The following is a 25,892-nucleotide window of genomic DNA, read 5'->3' on the forward strand; positions in this document are numbered from 1 at the left end:
CTGGCATTAGGGAAAGAACTCTGGGGCAGTTTTCTCCCAGACAAAAGTGCTGGGACCTCACCTCCACAGAGCTGACTGGCAGGCATCATATATGAGTCTCCATCAACCTGGTCAACACTCTTCACTGCACTCTGGTGATTCCCTGAGATCCTGCCCCATGCAGTTTGCAGCTCCAACCAAGCTGTTTGCAGTGTATTTTCCATATGAATGGCCTGTTCTGGCTCAGGCTTCAAACTTTCCTAAAATCTCTCAAACAAGCAGAAGCTGGTGTCACATGCCCCATTCCTCTCAATAAGAGGCCCCAGGCCCAGCATTAGCAGCAGCTTAACAAGGTTCACAGCCTGGCCTTTCCTGGGAACCTCCTAGCCCAACACAAATAGTATCCATCTGTAGATTGCTCTTTAGATTGTGCTGGGTAGCCCCAGGCAGGGCATAGGCAGTGGCTGACTTTTCACCCCCCAGAAGGCTCCAGTTAGTGCACCCAGTGGACAGCTTCAGACGACACCGAATTACAACTCTATCACATCCATGAGTGACACACCCAAGGGGCAGACTCAGTGAGCACCAAAGCCCCACTAAAGCAAGTTCTGCTCCATAAGGGTATCTTGTATAGCAGCTCTTCCACTGTAGTCAGCAGCTGGTCCTCATAGCCAACTGGCCTGGGGGGATCAATTATTCCAAGTGATGCCCACAGCAATCAAGGCTCAACAACAACAAGACTGTGCACACAGCCCACACAGGAACACACTTAGAGTTCCCAGTTCAGGTGACTGGGGAGGCTGAGCCACTGGGCCATACAGGACACCTACTATACAAAGCCACTCTACCAATTCTAGGAGACATAGCAGCTCTACCTAATGCATAGTAACAAACACAGGGAAGCAGCCAAAATGCAGAGACAAAGAAACATGACACAAATGAAAGAACAGAAGAAAGCTCCAGAAAAATAAATGAAACAGAAACAAGCAAACTACTAGATACAGAGTTCAAAACAATGGTTTTAAGGATGCTCAAGGAACTTAGTGAGAATTTCAAGGAAATTAGTGAGAACATCAAAGACACAAAGAAGGACCAGTCACAAATAAAGGATACACTAACTGAAATAAAGAATAATTTATAAGGGATCAACAGTAGAGTAGAGGAAGCCCAGAATCAAATCAACAATTTGAATATGAGGAAGCAAAAAACGCCCAATCAGAAGAGCACAAAAAAAGAATAATGAAAAATATGGCCCTAGCTGGTTTGGCTCAGCGATAGAGTGTCAGCATGCAGACTGAAGGGTCCTGGGTTCAATTCTGGTCAAGGGCACATGGAAGGGTTGCAGGTACATGCCAGGGTTGCATGCTCAATCCCAAGTTGGGGGCGTGCAGGAGACAGCCTATCAGTGGTTCTCTCTCATCATTGATGTTTGTATCTCTCTCTCCCTTCTCCCTTCCTCTCTGAAATCAATAAAAACATATTTTAAAAAAAGAATAAAAAATATGAAGATAGTGTAAGGGGCCTCTGGGACAACTTCAAACATACCAACATTTGTATCATGGGGGTGCTGGAAGGAGAAGAGAAAGAGCAAGAAATTGAAAACATATTTGATGAAATAATGACAGAAAACTTCCCCCACCTGGTGAAAGAAATAGACAAACAAGTATAGGAAGCCCATTGGCCCCTGGTGCTAAACCATTCGTAGATGACCTGAGAATCCTAAGAAAGATGAACTTAAAGAGGCCCACACCAAGACACATCATAATTAAAATGCCAAAGGTTAAAGACAAAGAGAGAATCTTAAAAGCAGCAAGAGAAAAGCAGTTAGTTATCTACAAGGGAGAGCCCATATGTCTGTCAGCTGATTTATCAACATAAACTTTGCAGGGAAGAAGGGAGTAGCAAGAAATATTAAAAGCGATGAAAAGCAAGGACCTACAATGAAGATTACTTTACCCAGCAAAGCTGTCATTGAGAATTGAAGGTCAGATAAAGAGCTTCACAGAAAAGAAAAAGCTAAAGGAGTTCATTACCATAAAATCAGCATTATATGAAATGTTGAAGCATGTTCTTTGAAAAAAGGAGGAGTAAGAGGTAGAGGAAGAAGAAGAAACAAGAAATATAAACAATAAAGTGGCAATAAATACATATCTATGAACAATTAAATCTAAAAATCAAAATAAATGAACAAGAAATCAAATGAACCCTTGTGATGAGGGCTGACTTTCAATAGATCGCATCGAGGGATCTGCTCTGCTACATATGAAACCCAGACCCAGAAGCAGGTTGTCTATGAAAGGTTTAGCACCAGGGGCCAATGGGGGCCATGTGGAGGGAGGGGCTGTGGGAGGTTGGCTGTGGGAACACACTGACCACCAGGGGGAAGCTCCTGCATTGAGTGTCTGCCCCATGGTGGTCAGTGCACACCATAGCGACCAGTTGACCGATTGTTCTGGTTGTTCAGTCATAATGGTAGCTTAGGCTTTTATATATATAGATATGTATTACCCATAGACATAGACAATAGGGTGGTAAAGGCGGGGGTGGTGGTGGTGGGATCCTGGTGGAGCAGGGCAATGAGAAGTAAAAAGGGGGGGGGGCATCTGTAACACTGTCAACAGTAAATATTAACAACATAATTAGAATACTTAGACCTAACTGACATGTATAGAACACTGCACTCAAGGATGATGGAATTCACATTTTTTGAGTGCATATGAAAAAGCATTTACCAAAATTGACCACATGTAGAATTTAAGAAAAGCCTTTCAACACATTTCAAATAATTAAAATAGTTCAGAATATTTTCTCTTTCCAGAGTGAAGATAAGCTGAATTAAATTTAAAAAATGCAACTAGAGATTCTCAAGTGATTGGAAATTAAATGATATGAGTCTGAAGAGAATCACACTGAAAACCAAAAAAATGTTTGAACTAACTGATAATGAAGTAGGAGGTGGCTAAATCAGTGCATGGAGAAAAATGTATAGCAAATATGCATATATTAGAAAGGAAGAACCCAAAAATCAATGATTTAATTTTCTAGCTCACATAGCCAGATACAAGCTCAGTATATAACCCCAAACTGAATCTGATTGGACATAGCTATTACAAAAGATTAGTGTTAATTAAAAAAAAAAATCTAAATGATTCTGTACTTCACCTTCTGTATTAGTTTCTCAGTTTTGTTGCTACTGCAAAGAAACCAAAACTGTTAATTATATACAATTCATAATGGAGAAGTTTATGTATAAAAGATCCATGCTTAAAGAACTGATGAACAAATTATTTTAAATTAAATACATTTATTGCCGAAACCGATTTGGCTCAGTGGATAGAGCGTTGGCCTGCGGACTGAAAGGTCCCAGGTTCGATTCCGGTCAAGGGCATGTACCTGGGTTGCGGGCACATCCCCAGTGGGGGATGTGCAGGAGGCAGCTGATCGATGTTTCTCTCTCATCGATATTTCTGACTCTCTATCTCTCTCCCTTCCTCTCTGTAAAAAATCAATAAAATATATTTAAAAATAAATAAATAAATAAAATACATTTATAGTATTTTAAGTTAAAATATAATGCATACATAAATTAAAATGTTTATTTTTGGGTTACTTCCCATTTTAAATTAATTTTCAATTAGTCCATGCTGAGCAAGGCAGATGTGAAATTATTTGGAGACAGGGTCACTGAAGATGTAATTAGTTAAGATGAAGTCATACTGGAGTAGCGTGGGCCACTAATATGACAGATGTTTTTATAAAAAAGGGATATTTGAACACAGATACAGATTGGGGTGATGTTTCTACAAGCCCATGAATGTCAAAGATTGTCAGCAAATCACCAGATGCTAGAGGAGAGGCATGGGGCAGATTCTTCCTTACAACCCTCAAAAGGAACCAACCCTGCTGACACCTTAATCTTAAAGTTGTAGCTTAAAGAACTGTGGGACAATAATTTTCTGTTGTTTAAGCCATACAACTTGTGGTACTTTGTCATAGCAGCCCTAGAAAACTGATACAGATTTCAGTACCAGGAAGTGGGGTGCTGCTGTAACAAATAATTAAAAATGTGGAAGTGGCTTTGTAATTAGGTATTAAGTGGAGGCTGAAAGAGTTTAGATTCATTAACAGAATAAGCTTCGACTGCTTTGAAGAGAATGTTGCTAGAAATATGGATTTTGAAGGAGAATCTGTTGAAGACTCAGAAAGAAAAGAACAAAGCTGTAGACAAAGCTTCTGTTTCTAAGGAAAACACATATTGTCATGAACAGAATGTTGCTAGAAATATGAATGTAAATGGTACTTCTGGTGAGGTCTCAGAAAGAAATAATGTCTAATTTGAAACTGGATGAAAGGTGATCCTTGTTATAAAATAGCAGAGGACTTGGCAGAATTGTGTTTTGTTGGATGGAAAGTGAAACTTGTATGCAATGAACTTGCATATTTAGCTGAACTTAGAAAGTGTTGAAGGCACAGCTTGGTTTTTCCTTGCTGCTTATAATAAAATATGAGAGGGTAGAGACATTTGAAAAGAGAATTGTTAAGAAAAAAGGAACCACACTTCAATACTTGGAAAATTCTCAGCCTACTCAATTTCAAAAAATGAGAAAGTTTGCTCTGGATAGAACACCAAGGGTATTGTTGGCAAACCATTTGCCCAACACATTAGGCTTGTGACCTGTGGGCCCAATCAACTATCTCATTTGGCATGATGTTAGCTTAGCCAGTGGTTCTCAACCTTCTGGCCCTTTAAATACAGTTCCTCATGTTGTGACCCAACCATAAAATTATTTTCGTTGCTACTTCATAACTGTAATGTTGCTACTGTTATGAATCATAATGTAAATATCTGATATGCAGGATGGTCTTAGGCGACCCCTGTGAAAGGGTCGTTCGACCGCCAAAGGGGTCGCGACCCACAGGTTGAGAACCGCTGGCTTAGACTGAAGGGATATAGGTGAGAGGAAATGAAGAAAGGCTGTTGGGTTTCTGGAATTCTAAAGTCAGGAAATGACCTGATAGATACATCCAGCTGTGATCGTGTGTTATTCTTTTTTAAAAAGGGAAGAATAACCCTGAGGGTAAGGCCTTTTCTTTATGAAGGAAGAGCCATCACCTCAGTTCCAGAGTACAGAGCCAGCTACCCACTCAGGCTGTCACCTGTTGAGCCCAGAGGACATAGTATCATGCCAAACAGGATAATTCTGAGCCTTAAAATCAAGTGGAACTGATCCTGCTAGGTTTCAAACTTGCTTGTGACCCATGATCCTTTTCTTCCTTGCAATTTCTTCCTTTTGGAATGCCTGTCCCACCAATTGCATTTTGGATAGATAATGTGTAGTTTCACAAGTTACAAATAGAAAATAATTTTGTCTGAGGATGAATCACCCTGCATCTTATCCACACATGATTTAGATGATATTTAGATGAGATTTTGGACTTAGAGTCAACGTTGGTATGGGTTAAGACATTTGGGATATTGTGATGGGCTGAATGTATTTTGCAAGTGAGGACATAAATTTTAAGGGGCCAGAGGACAGACTAATAATATGTAACTGATTACATTTTCAAGGACAGTGAGAATGTGACATTTCAAAACAGGGTCATTGAAGATGCAGTTGGTTAAGATAATATAATATTGGAGTAGACCAGTACCCCAGAATGGATCCATAATCCAATGTGGATGGTGTCCTGATAAAAAGTGGAAATCTAGACACAAATTTACACATAGGGAGAATGCCAGGTGAAGAAGATCAAGGCACAGATTGGGGTGATTCTTCTATAAGCTAAGAAATACCAAATATTGCCAGTAAACCACCAGAAGCTAGGTGAGAGTCATGGAACAGATTCTACCTCACATCTCTTATAAGGAATTCACCCTACCAATACCTTGATCTTGTACTTCATCAGTCCTAGAAAACTAATACAGCTTCTAGTACAATTATGCATTTTACAGGATTGAAAGAAACCAACAAAACAAAACAAAACAACCTAATATTCTATGCATGTATTTAATACAAATGACTTACAGTTTGGCAAATGGCCCTTGCAGAATCCTTTTTTTCTTGGGAGGGCTCAAACTTGTACACGTAGTTTGACAACTCACAGAACCATCATCTTGATTCTGTTTACCATCTAGTTCCTGACTTTGACTTTCTTTTATTGCTGTTTGGGATGTTGAGGGTTGGTTAACATTCTGAAACCAAAAATTCAGAGAAAACATTTAAAACTAATTCATTGAAATTATTTATCTTAAAAGTCTACAATTTTAGTTTACTCATTTTTCATAATCTTAAGAGTTGTGACAACATGTTGAAATAATAATAGTGCTTTTATAAAGATGATTTATCCTAATCCATCTTCTAATAAAATATTTTTAAAAGAAAAATAAACAAAAGTCCCTCTTATATTACTATAGCTGAAAAGTTGGATTAGATGTGTATTTCTGTAAGAACAGTAATCCTAGCCAATTTGGCTCAGTGGAAAGAGTGTAGGCCTGTGGACTGAAGGGTCCCAGGTTCCCTTCTGGTTAAGGGCACATGCCCAGCAGGGGGTGTGCAGGAGGAAGCTGATCAATGATTCTCTCTCATCATTGATGTTTCTATCTCTAACCTCTCCCTTTGTCTCTTAAATCCATAAAAAATATATTTAAATTTTAAAAAGGATCCATAAACAAATATTTAAACAAATAACTGCAGTTGTGTTCCAATAAAACTTAAAAAAAGAATAGCAATCCTAGAAATAATTAAAAAAAATAAACTCATAGGAAAAAATAACTTTTTTTGTCTTGATTATGCCTAGATTTCAGAACTGGTGTCTTATACAACCTGGCTAAGACTGCCATGCCAGATCCAGAGGTAAGAACTTCTGGTGGAAGTGTTCCTAACGTTCTGGTCTTGACAAAACGTAAGAAAATAATATATAGACATATTTCATTTTATTGTGCTTTGCAGATATTGTGTTTTTTACACATTAAATGTTTGAGGCAACCCAGTGTGGAGCAAATCTATTGGCACCATTTTTCCAGTAGGCTCAGATGATGGTTAATCTTTTCAGCAATAAAGTATTTTTTAAATTAAGGTTATGTAAACTGTTTTTTAATTATAATGCTATTGCACACTTAATAGACTATAGTATAGTGTAAAAATAACTTTTATATGCACCGAGAAAACAAAAATTCATGTGACTTGTTTAATTGCAATATGTGCTTTATTGCAGTGATCTGGAACTGAACTCACAATATTTCCAAGGATGCCTATAATAATATATACCACTTGGGAATTTAAATAACAACAATCAAGATAGGCTTAAATTGTGTAGAAAGCAAAATCAAGATACCAAATTTTGAGGGCCTTGGGAAATATCAGAAGCTATGACCTTCTGCCCAGCCTGCTCCAAAATAAATAAATGACAGAAAAAAGAAACAAAAAGCAACAATGATCTTTCCCCCCTCTTGGTTTTACACCATTAAGAAGAATAATAAAAAAAGAATCAATGCATGTGAGTTCTGAATAAAATGAACAAGGTACAACTGTAATTATGATCACAGCGTTTTCAGCAATATACTATTAATTCTCTGGTGCCATACCCGAACTGTTTCTGATGCTGAGGAACTTCCAGTTGCACTGCTACGGGGTACATACTTTATACTAGTAATTATTCCCTGAATTGCAATGCGTTTTTGTTCCCTATACTGCAAGTTTTCAATCTCCTTCCTCACTTCACTTATAGCTGTCAGGAGCGACTGAACTGCAAAAGAGTAATTCCAAGGAAATTGTAAGTTTTAAAGAACTGAAATGATAAAAATAAAAACCAGATTTGCAATCTAAATACAACTTAAAATTATAAACTTGCCACATAATTTAAATTTGTGAGGCTTTGTGTTTATATTTGGCATCCTCTTATGTAATTTTTGTAAAATAGGCAAAATATATTAATCAGTTAAATCATGATACAGTCTTCTAGTCTGGAATTTTAATTTGAAACAGAAATTTTGTATATTGAATGTAATTTATAGATTATATTTCAGACTAAAAAGTGTTGCCTAGCCACTGCATAGACACACACATTTTAATATTTCTAAATATATACTACAAATTGACGGCATTATAAAGTGCAAAAGGATGCCAATACAGGGTGGGGCAAAAGTAGGTTTACAGTTGTTCATATGGAAAATAATACAATAATAAATAATAATATAAGAATAAACTGTTTTGCATACTCACAAATGTAACTACTTTTTTACACCCCTGTATATTGGATATAACACAATTGAGTGCTACCTTTAAATAAAAATGACACCGAAATCAATGAGATGCAAAATGAGTACTGATAGAGAGGCCTAATGTTAATTACTTTTAATACAATTAGATATGACAATTGAAAAGTTTAACACTTAAGTATATTGTTTTTTAAAACTGTGGGATAAATGCATGGTTTTGGGAAAAAAAGAGAAATTTTGAAATACTGACCTATCATCATCTAAATACTATACTATTTCATAAGAGTAGCATAATGCAGTTTTCAATATCTTGATATCAAATTGCCCAGTGTTCCCTTTGATATCTTAGTTTCTCTAAGTAATGTCATAGGAGTTGAAATCTACTACGGTCAGAGTATATCTCAATGACATTAAATTGAGATATTATCTCTATTTAGTCATCGTCTATGTTCCTTCTTTTCTTCCAGTCAAATAAAATGAAAATATCAACTTTAGGACACATGATATCTTTAGATCTTCAGAAAGACAGCACTATTATCAGGAAGTGTTGATACATTTTGGCTCACCCCCATATAATAAAAGAATAAAGAAGACTAACTGATATTTCATACCATACATGTAGCATATAAAAATATCATTTAAAAAGTATCGATTTTATTAGTACCTTTTACAGAAGTACTATACTTCGAAAATGTTTCTGGCACTGGAGGATAGGGGTAATATCCACCAATAACAGTATTCTTCATTTCCACAGAATCAGTCTTTGTTTTAATCCAGTGAATAAAACTTTTTACTTTGGTATCATTGACATATGGCTGGCCTCTATGACCTATTTGCAAGAAGGGTAAAGAGAAAAATAAGGGGGGAGTATAAACCAACTTACTGTAATAAACTGAATGGACTTTTTTTGTATAAATACAGTTTAATATTAAAACAGTTTCTTATATCACCAAGAAAACAAGTCATGTTCACTGATTCTCGATATAGAGGATAATTGTACTCAATATGCATACTAGAGTTTTAATGGACTAAACTGTAGCTGTCTACAGGATACTAAAAAGCCATATGGAAAAGAAACTAATAACTGGGATTTTTTTAACTATCCAAATGGTTGGTATTTTCTTTAAAATTGATTTTTAAATAATGTATTATCTTGAATATATCGCATCATGTATGAACTAAATTGCCTATAAGTATAGCTCAACATTTTTTAAAATTAAATTTTATTTGGGTGACATTGATTTCAGAGAGAGGAAAGGAGAGATAGAGATAGAAACATCAATGATGAGAGAGAGAATCATCGATTAGCTGCCTCCTGCACGCTCCCTACTAGAGATTGAATCTGCAACACAGGCATGTGCCCAGACCAGGAATCTAACGGTGACCTTCTGATTCATGAGTTGATGTACAACCATTGAGCCATACTGTCCAGGCAGTAAAGCACAATGTTTAAATTCATTTTCTTAAAGCACACTTAAAAGTGCTATTTACATCTGATGTTATTAGTATTTATAAAATGAGGTGTTGACAAAGATGTGTGTTACACACTTCCTAGAACTCTTGACAAATTTCCTAATCACCAGTATGGTAGCATTCTAGTAAACACACCATTCCACAGTACTCCCTCACTAATCTGGAATCTTTTATCTTTATTGTTTTGACCCCATTATCAAAGGGAACAGAGAAAAATAATGTACTTATAGACAAGTAGTGTGACTCTTCTTGCTATATAAGTAAATTGTGAGATCCTGAGGCCAAAATTTGATGCACATTTTTGTTTTACTCAGTATTTTAAAATATTGCTAAATTGAATCCGTATTGTGATGGAGGGCCTAACAGTTTTCAATCTATCAAATAATTTATGATTATCTACCTTATAGCAAATAGGAATTAAAGTTAGCCAAAGGATATAAACACAATTCTCTAGTAAGTCACAAAATCATTGCTTCAATCATAAATAATCTAGAAGAAATATATTTCATAGGCTAAGTATTCTTTTAAAACATTCTTATAGAGATAAAGAAGATGAAAATAGAACTATCTTGTGGTTGAATGTTGTCATGTAAAAGTTAATTTAATGAAGAGAAAATATATTACATTTCCAGTAGAGCATATACAAAGACATTGCTCACCGATAATAAATATTTGACTCTCATTTGTAGTGGTGAGGTAAAGCAGTTTAGGTACTTGATTGTTATTTCTGACAACTTTCAACTGTGTACACATGAAATATGTCACTGTAGAAAATGAAAACACTTATGAAAGAACTTCTGCATTTCAAAGAGGACATACCAAGATCAGGATTTAACACAGTGCTTCTCAAAAGTTAATAAATATAGAAATCATCTAGGACAATTATTAAAATGCAAATTAAGATCCAGTAGTTTTAGGGTAGGGTATGAGATTCTCCATTTCTAATGAGTTCCTAGGTGATACTAGTGCTGCCAATCCCTTGACCACACTTGGAGCAACAAGGATTAACACTTACCTTTTCCTTTAGATAACAGACTTAACACTTACTTTTCCTTTAGAATATACAACAGCTGCACCTAACTGAAGTCACTACTTGCTGCACAGTTGAAGAGTGCAAGAGTCTTTCTAATGGGGCACACAACAAAATGTGAACAATTATTTCCTAAAGAGAAAAAAGGCTTAGTTTCTCCAAGATGTTTTCACTGATTAACTCAATTTAACATTGATCCCTAAAGTACTCCTTCCACCAGATAGGGCTATAGAGTATTAATTTCAATTTGCTTAGGAAAAATATTTTACATATGTTGACCTTAAGTAGACTTTAAGCCTCAATGACAAGGCTTGTTTCCTATTATTTTTGTTCACCTTGCTAACAAACCTGATAGGCTAAAAAGAATAACTGAAAATAAGATTATGTCTTCAGACTTGAATTACTTTCAAGAGCTATCAATTATTTTTAAATATCTATCAGTTTATTTGGGAAAATTTCATTAATCCAACAGTTTCTAAAAATTTAAACTCCTTACATGGCAAAAAACAGTTATAGTCTTGCAAACCAGGAAATAAAAAAATAAATGTAAATACTTCTAATCTCACAATAACAGTAAGTTCTCACTTGAGAATAAATATTTTCCTAGAGTATGATATATAAATTCATTTTCTTCATCTTATATTTACTAGATCTTTATTTTATAGCAATAAAAATAAAGAAAATCTGTTCAAATGACTAAGAATAGTTGTCTTAATATGTATTGTGTTTCTTTTACTTCAAAAAACTGTACAAATGTGTGAGCATTCATGGTTAAAGATGTTGATAGAGTAGCATTAACAAAATATCTTATTCTAATTTCATGGCTGTTAAAAATCAGACATGGCCTGTTTTTCTCAGTGGTTAGAGCATCGGCCTGTGGATCCAAGGGTCGTGGATTTGATTCCTGGCCGAGGGCATGTACCTCGGCTGCATGTTCACCCTGGTCATCTCTCTCACGTTGATATTTTGTGTGTTTTTTTCACTCCCTCCCTTATACCCTCTCTTTGAAAAAATAAATGGAAAAAATATCCTCGGGTATAGATTAAAAAATAATCAGACATTCATATCTAACACTTAATAGCTGTTTGACATCCAGGAGATTACTTAACCCACTGGACCTTTGTTTCCTTACCTATAAATTTGTAACAAACGTCAACTCTTTAAAAGGTAACTGGGAGTACAAAATGAGATAACATCTATGAGCATTTGATACATAGTAAACATTCAATATTAGTTTCCCTTAGTTCTTCACTTTCTTAAAAATTAAAAAAAGATGCCCTACTACCAACTAATTTGGGTATTACTACAGAAGACCCTTAGTCATGTTCCCCTTCATAGGCCTAAAACCCCCTTAATACTCACCATTCATTAAGTGATTTTTTTCCCTTTCATTTTTGGTCAAAAGATGAAAATAAATTGTAACTGTTGTCAATTACCATATTAAAGAAAATCTCACCAAAGTCCATACAAACCTTTATATATATATATATATATATATATATATATATATATATATATATATATATATATATATATATATATATTCTCACAAGAAATAGAACATGCATGCTTGGCAACATTTCTGTGAAAAAGCATTATGTAAAACTTGTGTCAGTTTGTTGTTTAAAGTGACCACAAAGAGAAACCTGGCAATAAAACTCATCTAACATGAGGTAATAGAATTGTCATCAGAGGTCATTGCTACCAATCATTTATGCCTCTGGAGAAGTTATATAGCCCCGCTCATCTTGGAAGACCAGGCCTTGGTTTTCGCTAAAGCTGTCTTTCTGCCCTCTCCCCCAGTAGTTGGGGTAAGGTTTGGTTATAGTAAGTTATACTTAAAAAAATAATCTCACAAATAGAGGGTGGAATCTAATGAGATAATATCTGCATAGTGTATAATACTGTTTTGCAATAGAGAATAAAGGGGTAGCAGAACAGTCCTGTACTAGGTCTCCAAGTCCTCTGATCTACAATTTCTACCATGTTGCTGATTTTATTTTTATTATTTTAAACTTATTTTTAAATGATTTCAGAGAGAAAGGGAGAGGGAGAGAGAGGTAGAAAGATCAATGAGAGAGAATCATCTATCAGTTGCTTCCTGCATGCGCCACACTGGGGATCATGCCCTCAACCTGGGTACGTGCCCTGAGCAGGAATCAAACCATGACCTCGACCTCCAGGTTCACAGGTCGACGCTCAACCAATGAGCCACGCAAGCTGGGAATGTTGCTGATTTAAAAAAAATTGCATGTAGCCAAGACTGAGAGTTTCCCTAATGTTAACAAATATTTAACAATCGGTATTTAATTCATATAATCAATCATTTAGAAAATAGTAAAATAGCACATCATATCTAAAATAGCTTGATACTACAAAATCAAAGAAGGAAAAATTCACTGAAGTTGTTAAAAAGTATTATGCATACTTTTTTCTTATAATAGATATAAAAACTAACTTGTTATATAAAATATATAATAGGGTGCTTCTAAAATGTTTTCAAATAAATAAAATTAGTGAGGAAAAAACACCTATATATCTAAATGAATGCAAGGGGAAAAGGTCAATGACAAAGTAAGTAAAATATTAACCAACTGTTATAATACCACCAACCTAATACTAATTTAATACTCAAATGGAATCATACTTATCATTGTCAAATTTAATTACACAGCCTGCCAATCTCCTACCAATTAATTCAACATTAGGAAAGTCTTCATTGTCTTTCCAAGTATATACAAAGGAAACTGACTACCTATGTTTTAGTTTCACCGAATCTTATGCTTTTATGTCTGAAATGCTAACAATGAGAATAAGAGCACCTATTTTCTGAAAAACTAGTTCAATCCCAAATTAATTCTGAATAAAAAACCAGAAGGTGGTTAACATGTAATACCAAATATAATATTAATATAGAAAAAATTAAACATGCTATCAGATAGCTTGAATTTGCTAACTCAGTATTATGATGCTCTATAATTAAGTTTAACATTTTTAAAGTTAATGCCCCCACTTGAAAAAATAAAAAGATAAAGATATTGGAACTGAGTACTTGGGCAAATATTTTCAAAGATTTCTGGCTGAGATGTAGAAAACAGTTCCACAATGAATGGTTGATCTGAAGTCCCGTCAGCAATGTGAATCCAGCGATATGACCAAAAATCTTCACCGTTTTCTATATAGATATAATATTAGAATAAATGAAGGTAACTGATTATGCACATATAAACACAGAACTAGTCACTGAAATCCTTTTATTACTTTCAATTTCAAAAGCTTACCTTTCTTTTTTAACCGCTGGACCCTTCCTACAAAAACTAAAATGCCAACAACATCACAGATTTGCTTTTCTGGCATATCATCCAGTTCTGATCTAAAAAAAAAAATAGTTAAATAAATATTGTATCTTTAAACAGTAAAAAAGTATTTTAGAACTATGATTGTGAAAATGTACATTTACATAATTAATATAGCAAAATTTCGGGTAGATTTTGAGCAAATTATAATATTTTATTTCAGTGACTAACATTGAAAATTATTTAAGACTAGGGGCCCCATGCACAAATTTGTGCACTTTGAAAGGAACTGTGGACCGCAAGACTGCAGTAGGCACAGGGGCCGGTCGTGGCCCATTCTCCATACCCCTTCCCATCCCCTCCCGCTGCAGCCCCTAGTCCCCTGTCTGCCAGCAGCCCAGATCTGGCTGCCTCCGTTCCCACGCGCTGATGGCGCTGGCCCCTCTTGCACCTGCTGAGAGTACGGGGTGATGGGGATGGGTGCCAGTAGTGGGTGCAAGCGGGGCTGGCACCATCAGCAGGTGTGAGTGGCGGCTGCTGCCCTGATCGTCCCTCAGGAGCAGGGGGGAGGTGGAGAAGCCCTCAGGGGTAATCAGGGCTAGTAGCTGCTGCTGGCACCTGCTGATGGCGCCAAGTGATCAGGACTGGCGCCGGGCACTAGAAGTGGATGCGAGCGCTGGCTCCAGTGCCGGCTGTGGGTGCAAGCAGGGCCGGCCCTGGCAGTGGGTGCGGGTGTGGCTGGCACCGGTGACAGGTGTGAGTGGTGGGCAGGACTGTGGCGCATGGGAGCAAAGAGTTTGTAGTAACCACCAGAGGCTTGCCCCAATGACAGCAACTGGCGCCCCGCCTTGGTCTGGTCACCCCCGTTCACCAACTCCACCATCCCATTGCGGCCAATGCCCGCCATGTTCTGCACACGCCCCCCCGGTGGTCAGTGCACATCACAGCAACTGGTTGTTCGGTTGTTCCACTGTTTGGTCTATTTGCATATTAGCCTTTTATTATATAGGATATTTTATTTTTTTATTTTTAAATATATTTTATTGATTTTTTATGGAGAGGAAGGGAGAGGGATAGAGAGTTAGAAATATCCATGAGAGAGAAACATCAATCAGCTGCCTCCTGCACACCCCCTACTGGGGATGTGCCCGCACCCAAGGTACATGCCCTTGACCAGAATCGAACCTGGGACTCTTCAGTCCACAGGTCGACGCTCTAGCCACTGAGCCAAACTGGTCAGAGCTATATAGGATATTTTATAAGAAATTATTTTACCTTGTGATAAAGCGATGATTTAACTTTGGCAATCTCCATTCTCGTTTCACCTGCCCTTCTGGAATGATATTTATATTAGTTGGAGGATCTCGAAGGTTCAGGCAGACCTCTGAAAAACAAATATATCACTTTAATATTATAGTTAATGCACATAAAATAATATACATGTGTACAAATTGCATAGGAAAAAAATAGACTGAATACTTTTGAGCCCAATACTAAACTTAAGAACAAGGCCATTATCAAAAGCTTTCTTTACCTACTGCTACATTGTCACATCCACTTATTTCCCCACCAAAGGGTAAACATATCTTAAATTTTATGTTTTATCATCAACTTAATTTTAAAAAAAGGATATTTAATCACTTATGTGTTTTTGTCCAAACAAAATACCGTTTGGATTTCTTTGTTTTTGAACTCTAATGGATGGAATCATATCATATACAGTATTCTAGGGCTACTTTTTTCCTTTAACATTATGGTCCCAAAATTTATTCATGCAATTGCATATAGCAGTTTTTTTCTCTCATAGTCATTGCTGAATAATGCTCCTGGATTTTGGCATACTTCAATTTTATTTAACCATTATCATGTTGACAGAATCTGGATTATTTCCAGTTTTTACTACTATAAAGAATGCCACGATGAACTTTTTGTACCTATCTCCCTGTGTACACAAGCAAGAGTTTTCTAATGTATTATACTTAGGAGGGAAATCCAGAATTGTAGAATATTCAAATATTTCCCTTGGCAGGATAATTCTAAACTATTTTAAATTAAAGAACTTTTTATAGTTTCATCAACAGTCGGTAAGATTTCCCATTAATCCACATCCTCTCCAAATTTTGGTATCATCAAATTTCTTATTATTTGTCAGTCTAGTGACACAAAATGGTAATTTGTTGGGGTCTTATTTTACAGTTCCCATATTACTAATTATTTTGAAAAACATTCTATAAACTTATGGTTCATTCAGGCATGTCCTATTGTTAATAATCTGAGGTTTTCCAAAATAAACATATATTTAAGGAAACAATGAATAAAGGTTACATTGTCTGAACATTCTCTAAGTAATTAAGCTTAACGGATTAGCTAGGAAATTTAGAATATATAGAAATACAGGTCCAGTATAAAACTATTATAAGCAAAAACAATACTTATACTTTTTGATTGATGTAATTCACAATTTTGAAAAATGGAAATGCAAGAAAATATCATATCCAACTCTTAAAGCAATCACTTAATATATTAATTCTAATGCTCCCAAAATATTTAGGGTGATGCAAAGATGTCATAACTTTGATTTTAATACCAATTAGAAAGAGCCCTTTCAAAATTTCAGCAATTGGCAACATTTGAATATTGGCTATAGGTTAGATAACAGTATTGTATTAATTTTAAATTTTCTGATTTTGATAACTGTATTGTAATTATGTACTAGAGTGTTCTTGTTCTTAGGAAATACATACTGAAAGATTAATGATGTGTTTAAAGGTAAAGAGGTATGTATAATGGCTGCCACTTACTCTAAAATGGTTCAGATGACAAATTATATATATATATATATATATATATATATATATATATATATATATATAGAGAGAGAGAGAGAGAGAGAGAGAGAGAGAGAATGATAAAGGCAAGGTAAATGTTAACAATGGTTCAATCTGTGTAAAAGGTATATAAAATTTTTTATACTATTCTTCTGATGTTTATGTAAGTTTGAAATTATTTCAAAAAAGCCCTTTTGAATAGTAGCTCATAGTAACAAAAATTACATTCAAGTCATTAATATTATAATGAAAAATAAAAGATAATAAAAATAAGTAATCCCAAGTGGAGCTTGTTAATAAACAATGAATTGCTCAGATAATTTTTCTTAATAGATGCAATAATAAATAAATATACTCATTAAGTGACTGATTGGAAATTTAATCGATACAGGAATTTAAAGGTTTGTCAGGTTCTAACAGCTTTAGTAATTTTTAAGAGTCTTTGGCTGATATGGTACTTCGCAGATTTATAAAAAATATATAGTCATAAAAGAAACAAAATGCATTGAATACTTAACCAATAGTAGAAATTTGTTTGATCTGTGGATCCACAGGGAGAGGCTTCAGCCTGAATGGAAAACTCTTTTTAACAGAATAATCTTGAAGCAGAAGAACTAAGCCAACCTGCAAACATTTATACCACTCAGGACACAGGGCATTCCACATGATCACTGATACAGTTCCTGAATTGTCAGCAACTTCCAAAAAGGTCTGAAAAGATGAGTAAAAGCACACACATATTTGTTACTTTTATCTACAGGATGTTAAAATTTTAAGACTGAGGAAGTAAAACTGTAGGGGAATGACTAAATAATTTATGATATATGAAAGAATCTATAACTATGAAAAGTCATAATGAAGAAATTTTAGTGATATTAGAAAATACTTAAGAGAATGTTGACTAATATAAAATTTTATGTGCTATATAATTGCCAGTTTGTAAGTTAATTTAATACGAAATGACATAGTCATATGAAGTATAAGACATGCATGCATACATATACAAATAAATATGAAATATGTTATACACATGATAGCATAGATATGTGCACATATAGAATATATGTGTGTGTGGATATATGATATATACATACAAAATGAATAAAACACATTATAATGCAAACAGTGATTCTGGTATGATTTGGGGTGATATTATTTATCAGTCTTACTTATATAGATTTCTACATTTTCCAAATTCTCTAAAAATATACACAACTTTTATTTTAAAAGTTGAATGAAACACCCAAAGTGATTCTTGATAACAGTGAAAATAAAGTAAAATATTAAGTAAAAAAGGACAGAAATCAAGAAAGTATTCTCATCAGCATTATATGGCACAGACAGTCAAGATAGCAGAAACGTGTCAGATGGATTTGACAATTAGGTCTCTAGTGAGTGACCAGTTTAAGAAAAATGCCAAACTAATTGTGTTGAGAAGTAAATGAGAGGCAAGTAAGTGAAAACATCTAGTGTAGATTACTTCTTCAAGGAGTTTGCCTGAAGAGGAGAGAGGGAATAGAGGAATCTGAAGTCAAAGGATAATTATTTTCCTTTTTTAAAATGGGAGACTAAAGTATATTTATATTCTGGTATAGAAAGCACAGTAGAGAGGAAAAGGTTGAAGATATATAAAAAGGTGTGAAGGAGACCGGTTGGATCAAGGAATTAAAGGTTGTCAACACAAAAAGAATTTATTTTTATAAGAAATTACATTAGAAAAATACCTTCAAATAAACATCTATGTACATTTTAAAAATTATTAAATTTAAGTTAAAATGTTATTTAAACATACATTATTCTAATATGGAGTCAGGTCTGTAAGTTATAATCTATAACTGTTAAATTAACATGTACTCTCTTATCTTATTTATACCTGGTATGGCTCAATCATCTTTTTATCGGGTTTTCCATAGTATCTCAGTCTTGATTTATGCATGATTCTCACAAGCAAAGCAGGATAATTTGTTCTCTTAGTCCAGATCATTTCAAGGTGAGCAAGAGAAATTATTCTGGTATCTAGAATACAAAAAAAGAAAAAATCCTACTTAATATCTCGTGGTAATATCAAAATTATATTTTAGTGGTTAAAATATCAGATATAAGTGAACAAAAAGAAAGCAACCATAGCAAAATGGTACCAAACAAAGAGAATGTAAAAAAAAAAAAAAGTATCTTTGAAAAGTTCTTAGGCTGATATTTTATAATTATCAAGAGAAATGTTTATTTATTTTTTAAATATATTTTTATTCATTTCAGAGAGGAAGGGAGAGGGAGAGAGATAGAAACATCGATGACGAGAGAGAATCATTGATTGGCTGCCTCTTGCACACCCCTTACTGGGGATTGAGCCCACAACCAGGGCATACCCTTGACCTGAATTGAACCCTGAACCCTTCAGTCCACAGCTGACGCTCTATCCACTAAGCCAAACCAGCTAGGGCCAAATATTTAAACAAGCAATTTCCCTTTATGAATCCATCCATCCAACAGAAATAATTGAACATAGTGAGCACATATGTGTATATCTTAATGATGTTCCGCCTTGGATCTAAAATTGAAAAAAAATGCACACCAACTTTTTAAAATTACAAATTACTCATCACATGGGAATCCTATATATGTCATAGATTATGCATATATATCATAAATCAACATATTATATAGAACAGCCGAATGACCTTCCGGACGTCCAGCTGGGGTTGCAAGGGCCAGCCAAGGCAACCGGGGCTGCAAGGGCTGAGCCCCTTGCACGAATTTCATGCATGGGGGCTCTAGTGATTATATAAATCATCATACATCCATAACACGGAAGAGTGTATGAAGATGTCATTAAAAATGTTTAAGATAAGTGGAAATTGCAAATCATGTGACACCAAATAATTATTTTTTTCAAAGTTACACACCAAATGGCGGACAGTTTGGAGTTTTGAGAAGAAAGCTGAAGGCATAGAAGGAGGTAAAAGGGGCCTTTCATTCCACCCCAACATTTTATTAAAAATTTCAAACATACAGCAATCCTGAAAGAACACCAATATACCTACTTCTAGATTTTGTCATCAAAATTTTACTGCACGTGGGTCTTAAATTTTTAATACAATGTACTTTTTTAAACCTTTGGATTTTTAGCACATGGACATTGCCTTTTGTAATAAAAATACGGTTTCAATAATGAACATATATTACTTTCATAATCAGAAAAGTGAAATCCAATTTTTACAAATTATTATTGCCTAAATTCTTCTAGAGTACCATTTTTCATTTATAGATTAAATTCTAAAAATAAAAATGATCAACCCTTATAGTAGTAATGCACCACTGAGATAAAAAATCATTCCATTAGTTCATCTCTAAAAACTACTATCTTGCCTTTAAAACTTAAGTTATTTAAATAATCATTCGCTACCCATTTCTGTAATATCCCCCCCCCCTTACAACTGGATATCACTTGAACTGCATATTTTTGAAGCAGTTATCTTTTTACTTTCAAGTTTGTTGCTGTTACACATCATAGTAAGATTATCTATGGTCTAGTATTATGAGCCCAATGTAAAAAACAACAACACAAAAACCAAAAAGTAAAACAAAATCCCAAACACCTGAAAAGCAGTAATGTAGAAATTATCATCTTTCTCCCTCTAACACTTTTGCTTGTATTTTTTCCATTTTTATTTCTTCCCCATTCCATACATGTGCATGCCCATAATATAATCATTCCCTTTACTTCATTGTTTTAAGATAAAACGTATTTTAGAGCAGTTGCTGATGACCAGTTGACATTTTCAAGTTAACTTCCTATTTCTGACCCAGAAGAATTGAACTTCTCAGATCAGCATTACCCGTGGTCATAAGAAACATAAACATGAGAATTCCAAGTCTTCCCACAAAATCACAAGTTCGAAAAGCTATTATTTACATAACTGCTATACTCAAAGACATAAAATGGCATTTCATTAATGTAAATTATTAAGGAAAAATCATAGAACATTCTTTTTTGAATGAAGGTTAAAACCACAAATATTTACAACTTTTTATTTCTAATTCAAATCAATAGACACTCTAATCAACACAGTACTATTTCCACAACTGGAATGGTAATGACGTTAAGATCAATTCCACTGGTCAAACGTACAATGAACACTTAGGACTACTGACTGCAACACCACTAGGTTTGACAGATTAGTTTAAGATGTAATTTTTAAAAATTAAGATTATTCAGACACTTTCTGAACAGCCACTTACACAATCAAAGCAAGACAAGGGCTGTGCAAATTTCATTAAGCGAGCGTCTCTCCGTCACTGAGGAAAAACTGTCTAGCACTCCCAATAAACAATACCGACATTCCCGCTTCCTTTCCCATTAACATAAGCACCCCCAAACTATTTTTACACCCCGTCCCGTGGTTCCCTCCCATTACTTACTGCTAAAATTGTATTCCTCAGGTTGCTTGTTCGTTAACCAGATATCTCCATACGGATCTTCGTTATTCCACAGGGCCAGGTAATGGCTCTTCCCGCCTCTTAAGGGCCTCTCGGGTATCTCCTGGTGCGCACTATTTCTGAAGGGAGTCGCTAAAGAAATGGTGTCCAAGGCCTCCCCACAGGTGACTTTATCAATGCAGAGGATACCCTGGCCTAACCTTTTCTCGTTGTAAAGACATGAGACTCTGAGAATTTTCATTTTGATGCCAGCTCTCAGGATATTTTTAGACACCAGAAAGTTTAGTCTGGGATGGAGAAAGCACTTCTCCTGATAGACCCCGTCCGAGATGGTAACATCATAGCGGTAACGGAATCGTTTGGAAATTATGTCTCCGGGCTCTTCTTCTAACAGGTACCGTTGGACGGCCAGCACATCGACAGAAGTCTCCTCCGAGGGAGTGAGCCACTGGAGAGGTGAGTCTGTTACTTGCTCAAGAACCTTTTGGATCCAGGACCTCGGCTCTAGGGCACCGGCTTCAGGTCTCACTCCTCCCGGGGCCCAAGGCCAATTTACCTCAGAATTCTGCCGGCCCACCCCAGCATGTGAGGAGCCTGCCTGAGGCTGGTTTTGCTCACCAGGCATGGTGAGGAAATCGCGTACACTCTTCATTCCTAAAACTTAATTTGCTCTGTCCAAAACTGAGAGACTAAGAAGAAGAAGCACCAGCTAGCAAGTGAACGACACGACTCCGCCCCCTCAGACTGGGAAAGATCCCACTCGGTCACAATCTGCGCGCGCACACGTCGGCTCTTTAGCCCCGCCCCTTGGTAGGCGCGCTCTCTACTTAGAGGTCAGGTCACTAGGCTTCGCATGCGTGGTTACGTCGCGGGACCTCTGACCCCTGGTGGCCGCGTTACCTGCTGACTACCAGGAAAAGCGTTGGTTGCCATGGTTGCCAAAGTTTAACAAGAAGGAGGGGGAGGAGCCCTCAGTGACTTTTCAAGAAAGGATGGAGCCCAGACGCAATGGAAAAGAGAAGGTGACTGGAAGCGGGGTGCAAGTAACCATTTCTCAGTGTTTTCGGGGGTTTGGCCTTGGACTAGGAACAGAAAGTAAATTAGAGTTGGTTAATATACATAAATGTGATAACATGGGTTTTCTGTAGTATGATTGAAACCAGATAATATATCCACACCCTTCAGGACAGTTTCTAACACAAAAAGTCCATAAATGTTAGTTATGATTGCTATTATCATTAGTATAATTGTAGAGTGCAGGGCGGATGAATTAGTGATTAAGTGCAAATGAAGACAGAAAATTAAAGAGCTGCCAAGTGGGGAGGAGGGGCAGGAAGAGATTAACCAAATAATTTATATGCCATGGACACAGATAATACTGCAGTGAAAGCTTGTGGGGGGAGGAGGTGAGATGGGGTGAAGGGCGTAAAAAGGAGGAAAATGGGGACATCTGTAATACTTTCAACAATAAATATAAATTTAAAAATGTATTTATGTTTTAAACAATACCTGGCTTAACGTACAGCTAGGATATAGAATTTCAGAAACTATCTCTAAACTACAAAGAATATATAGACAGTCCTCGGGTTACGTTGGACTCAACACACGTCGTTTTGTGGTTACATTGCCATCTCCCATTTATTTATAAAAAAATAAAGTTCCGTCATTTTGACGTATGTACATATGTGCTTTATGTTTTTTATTATTTATTTACCACAAGTAAAGGTCAGGAATTGTTATCTTTCTTTTAATTTTTTTTTTTTACTGTTTCACTTTATTACTGCTGTTTATGTGCTCCATGTGAGTGACGCAGGTGCTTATGTAGGTGGGTTTTGACTTACGGCAAAAATTGCGTTATGTTGCGCCATAGGAATGGATCTCTGACCGAACCCAAGGACCTACCATATATGGAATGAATGTAAAGTGAGAAAGCTGGTAATAGCCAGAATTGAAAATAAAACATATTATATGTACCCAGATGTATTACAAAGAATGTAGTAATTGCCTTAAGAATTCATTTCGAAGATGGTTATAGGCTTCTTTTAATTATATTAGTCTCCCTTTGCTTCTATTTCATCATTAATTATTTATTTACTACTATAGGCCCAGTGCACGAAATTTGTGCATGGGTAGGGTCCCTAGGCCTGGCTGGTGATCATGGCCAATCGTGGCCTTCCGGCTTCCAGCCAGGGCCCCCCTTCCTTGGCTGGTAGCTGCCGGCCAGGGGCTTTCTTCTTTCTGTGCTGCCCCCTGGTGATCAGCGCACATCATAGTGAATGATAGAATTCCCGGTCTCCTGGTTGAACTCCCATGGGACACTTTGCATATTTGCCTATTATATAAATAGATTTATGAAGTCCCTACTATGAGGTGGGCACTATTCTAGGGAGATGGGGATAACAGTACTCATGCTCCTTTAGTCAAGCTTTTTCTCATTGCTTGGCATGGGAGAATCTGCCATTATTCATATTTAATGAATTCACTCATTGTACACATATTTCTTGAGTATCTGCTCTGGACCAGGTACAGTCTTGCTATGAAGACCAAAACACATAAGGGGAAAGGAAGTGGATGAGGCATGAATTAATATTTTATATAGAGCATGATTAGGGAAGGGCTCTAGATATTAAGAAATTGAACAGAACAGAGACCTATAGGAAGTGAGTATATAGATATTATAGGAAAGGACGCTTGAATCACAGGGAACAGTAAAAACAGATTTTATGAGGCAGGAAAATACTTGATATTTTTAAGGACATGAAAAAGTCAGAGGAGGGGTGAGGGGACAGTGGTAGGAGATGAAGTCAGAAAAGTAGACGGGTTCTGTAGGCTTTCCTCTGATTTGAGAAGAGTGACATATTACAGCTTGATTCCCACATCTTTCATGAAGCCTTCCATGCCAATTCATTCTAGAATGACTGTTGAGTGTTTCTTTCCCACATCCTGCGTGGGTCAGGGTTCAGAAACTGGAAGCAGAGCCGCACACAAATGAAAATGAAAAGACAAGAGATAATTGGAAATATTGGGGGACCAGGCGGGCAAGTCCAACTCAAGGGGAAGGACTTCCTCCCGTGCTCAGGCCTCACCAAGCTTTTATTGATCCTGGGACACACCCATAGCATAGCCCTTAGGCAGGTGACCTCTGGCAACAGGCAGACTAGCCCATCAGCAAGGATTTACATAATAATAAATGGGGGAGAAATGGGGGAGTTGTTTCAGCTACCACTGTCTGGACAAACAGAGGTGGCGCCTAGCTCCGACCTTTGCTAGGGCTTCAAAGGCACCCAGCATTGGGGGGGGGGGGTTCTCTGTCTACGCTTATCAGATAGTGAAGGCAATAAACAGTTTCCCACAAATGACCTTTCTTTTTTTTGAATTTTTTAAAATTAAATTTATTGGGTGACATTGGTTAATAAAATTATATAGGTTACAAATGTACATTTCTATAACACATCATCTGTATAGTGCAGTGATGGCGAACATTTTGAGCTCTGTGTGTCAGCATTTTGAAAAAATCTAACTTAACTCTGGTGCCGTGTCACATATTGAATTTTTTTGATATTTGCAACCATAGTAAAACAAAGACTTATATTTTTGATATTTATTTTATATATTTAAATGCCATTTAACAAAGAAAAATCAACCAAAAAAAATGAGTTCACATGTCACCTCTGACATGCGTGTCATAGGTTCACCATCACTGGTATAGTGCATTGTGTCTTCACCACCCAAAGACAAATCTCCTTCTGTCACCATATATATGAACCTTTTTACCTTTTATTACCCCCACACCTCCTCCCTCTGGTAATCACCATACTGCTGTCTGTGTCTATGAGTTTTTGTTTGTCTTTCTTGTTTGTTCATTTGTGGCTTTCAGTTTTATATCCCGCACTAGAGGCCTGGTGCACAGATTTGTGTACATTGAAAGTAAATTAATTAGAAGGTGGCCAGCAGGGTGGGACTGAGTGAGATGGCCAGACATGCCCTGGAGCCAACTACCTGTGGTCCCTCCCCAGTTGGCTGCACCTGGGGCAGTGCCAGGACTTGAAGGGCATCTGTGGAGTGAGCGGGGTCCCTCCAGCAGGTGGGAGCCCTTGGCCTGGCCTGTGGGGATCCGGTTGAAATCTGCAGTCTGACATCCTCCATGGGGTCCTGGAGTGTGAGAGGGCACTCTGCAAAGTTGCTGTCACTCAGCAGCTCCTGCATTGAGCATCTGCCCCCTGGTGGTCAGTGCGGGTTGTACCTACTGGCTGATTGGCTGGTTGGCTGGTTGCTTAGCCTTTTATATATATACTAGAGGTCTGGTGCACAAAAATTTGTGCACTCAGGGAGGTGTGTCACTCAGCCTGGCCTGTGCCCTCTTGCAGTCTGGGACCCCTTGGGGGATGACCACTTGCTGGCTTAGGCCCGTTCCCCAGGGGATTGGGCCTAAGATGGCAATCAGACATTCCTCTGGCAGCCCGGCAGCCCTCAGGGGATGTCCACTTGTCAGCGGGGAGCAGGCCTAAACTTCAGTCAGACATCCTTAGCGCTGCTGAGGAGGCAGGAGAGGCTCCCACCACCACCGCTGTACTGGCAGCCATCAGCCTGGCTTGTGGCTGAGCAGAGCTCCCCATGTGAGAGCGCCCTGA

The 25,892-nt window shown here is 36.7% G+C and overlaps 1 protein-coding gene and 1 long non-coding RNA gene across 2 annotated transcripts in view; one reads left to right on the forward strand and one right to left on the reverse strand.

Annotated features, from left to right (window-relative positions):
• The window catches only part of LOC132224847 (uncharacterized), a 111,998-nt gene extending 90,220 nt beyond the window's left edge, over positions 1–21,778 (forward strand). The window contains exons 3-7 of the long non-coding RNA XR_009450742.1: positions 6,778–6,833; positions 17,379–17,533; positions 19,720–19,780; positions 21,265–21,322; positions 21,656–21,778. This is a non-coding gene — a long non-coding RNA (uncharacterized LOC132224847). The remainder of the gene's footprint in view (positions 1–6,777; positions 6,834–17,378; positions 17,534–19,719; positions 19,781–21,264; positions 21,323–21,655) is intronic.
• Positions 1–21,913, reverse strand: part of RADX (RPA1 related single stranded DNA binding protein, X-linked) — a 68,001-nt gene extending 46,088 nt beyond the window's left edge. The window contains exons 1-10 of the mRNA XM_059679939.1: positions 21,244–21,913; positions 18,698–18,840; positions 17,343–17,535; positions 15,272–15,380; positions 13,982–14,073; positions 13,753–13,875; positions 10,330–10,434; positions 8,862–9,026; positions 7,565–7,725; positions 6,006–6,172 (exon numbers count right to left, since the gene is read on the reverse strand). Of these exons, the coding sequence (XP_059535922.1) occupies positions 6,006–6,172; positions 7,565–7,725; positions 8,862–9,026; positions 10,330–10,434; positions 13,753–13,875; positions 13,982–14,073; positions 15,272–15,380; positions 17,343–17,535; positions 18,698–18,840; positions 21,244–21,913 (1,928 nt within the window). The remainder of the gene's footprint in view (positions 1–6,005; positions 6,173–7,564; positions 7,726–8,861; positions 9,027–10,329; positions 10,435–13,752; positions 13,876–13,981; positions 14,074–15,271; positions 15,381–17,342; positions 17,536–18,697; positions 18,841–21,243) is intronic.
• Between the last annotated feature and the right edge of the window lie 3,979 nt (positions 21,914–25,892).

This window comes from Myotis daubentonii, chromosome X (genome assembly GCF_963259705.1).
Source record: "Myotis daubentonii chromosome X, mMyoDau2.1, whole genome shotgun sequence".
NCBI lineage: Eukaryota > Metazoa > Chordata > Mammalia > Chiroptera > Vespertilionidae > Myotis > Myotis daubentonii.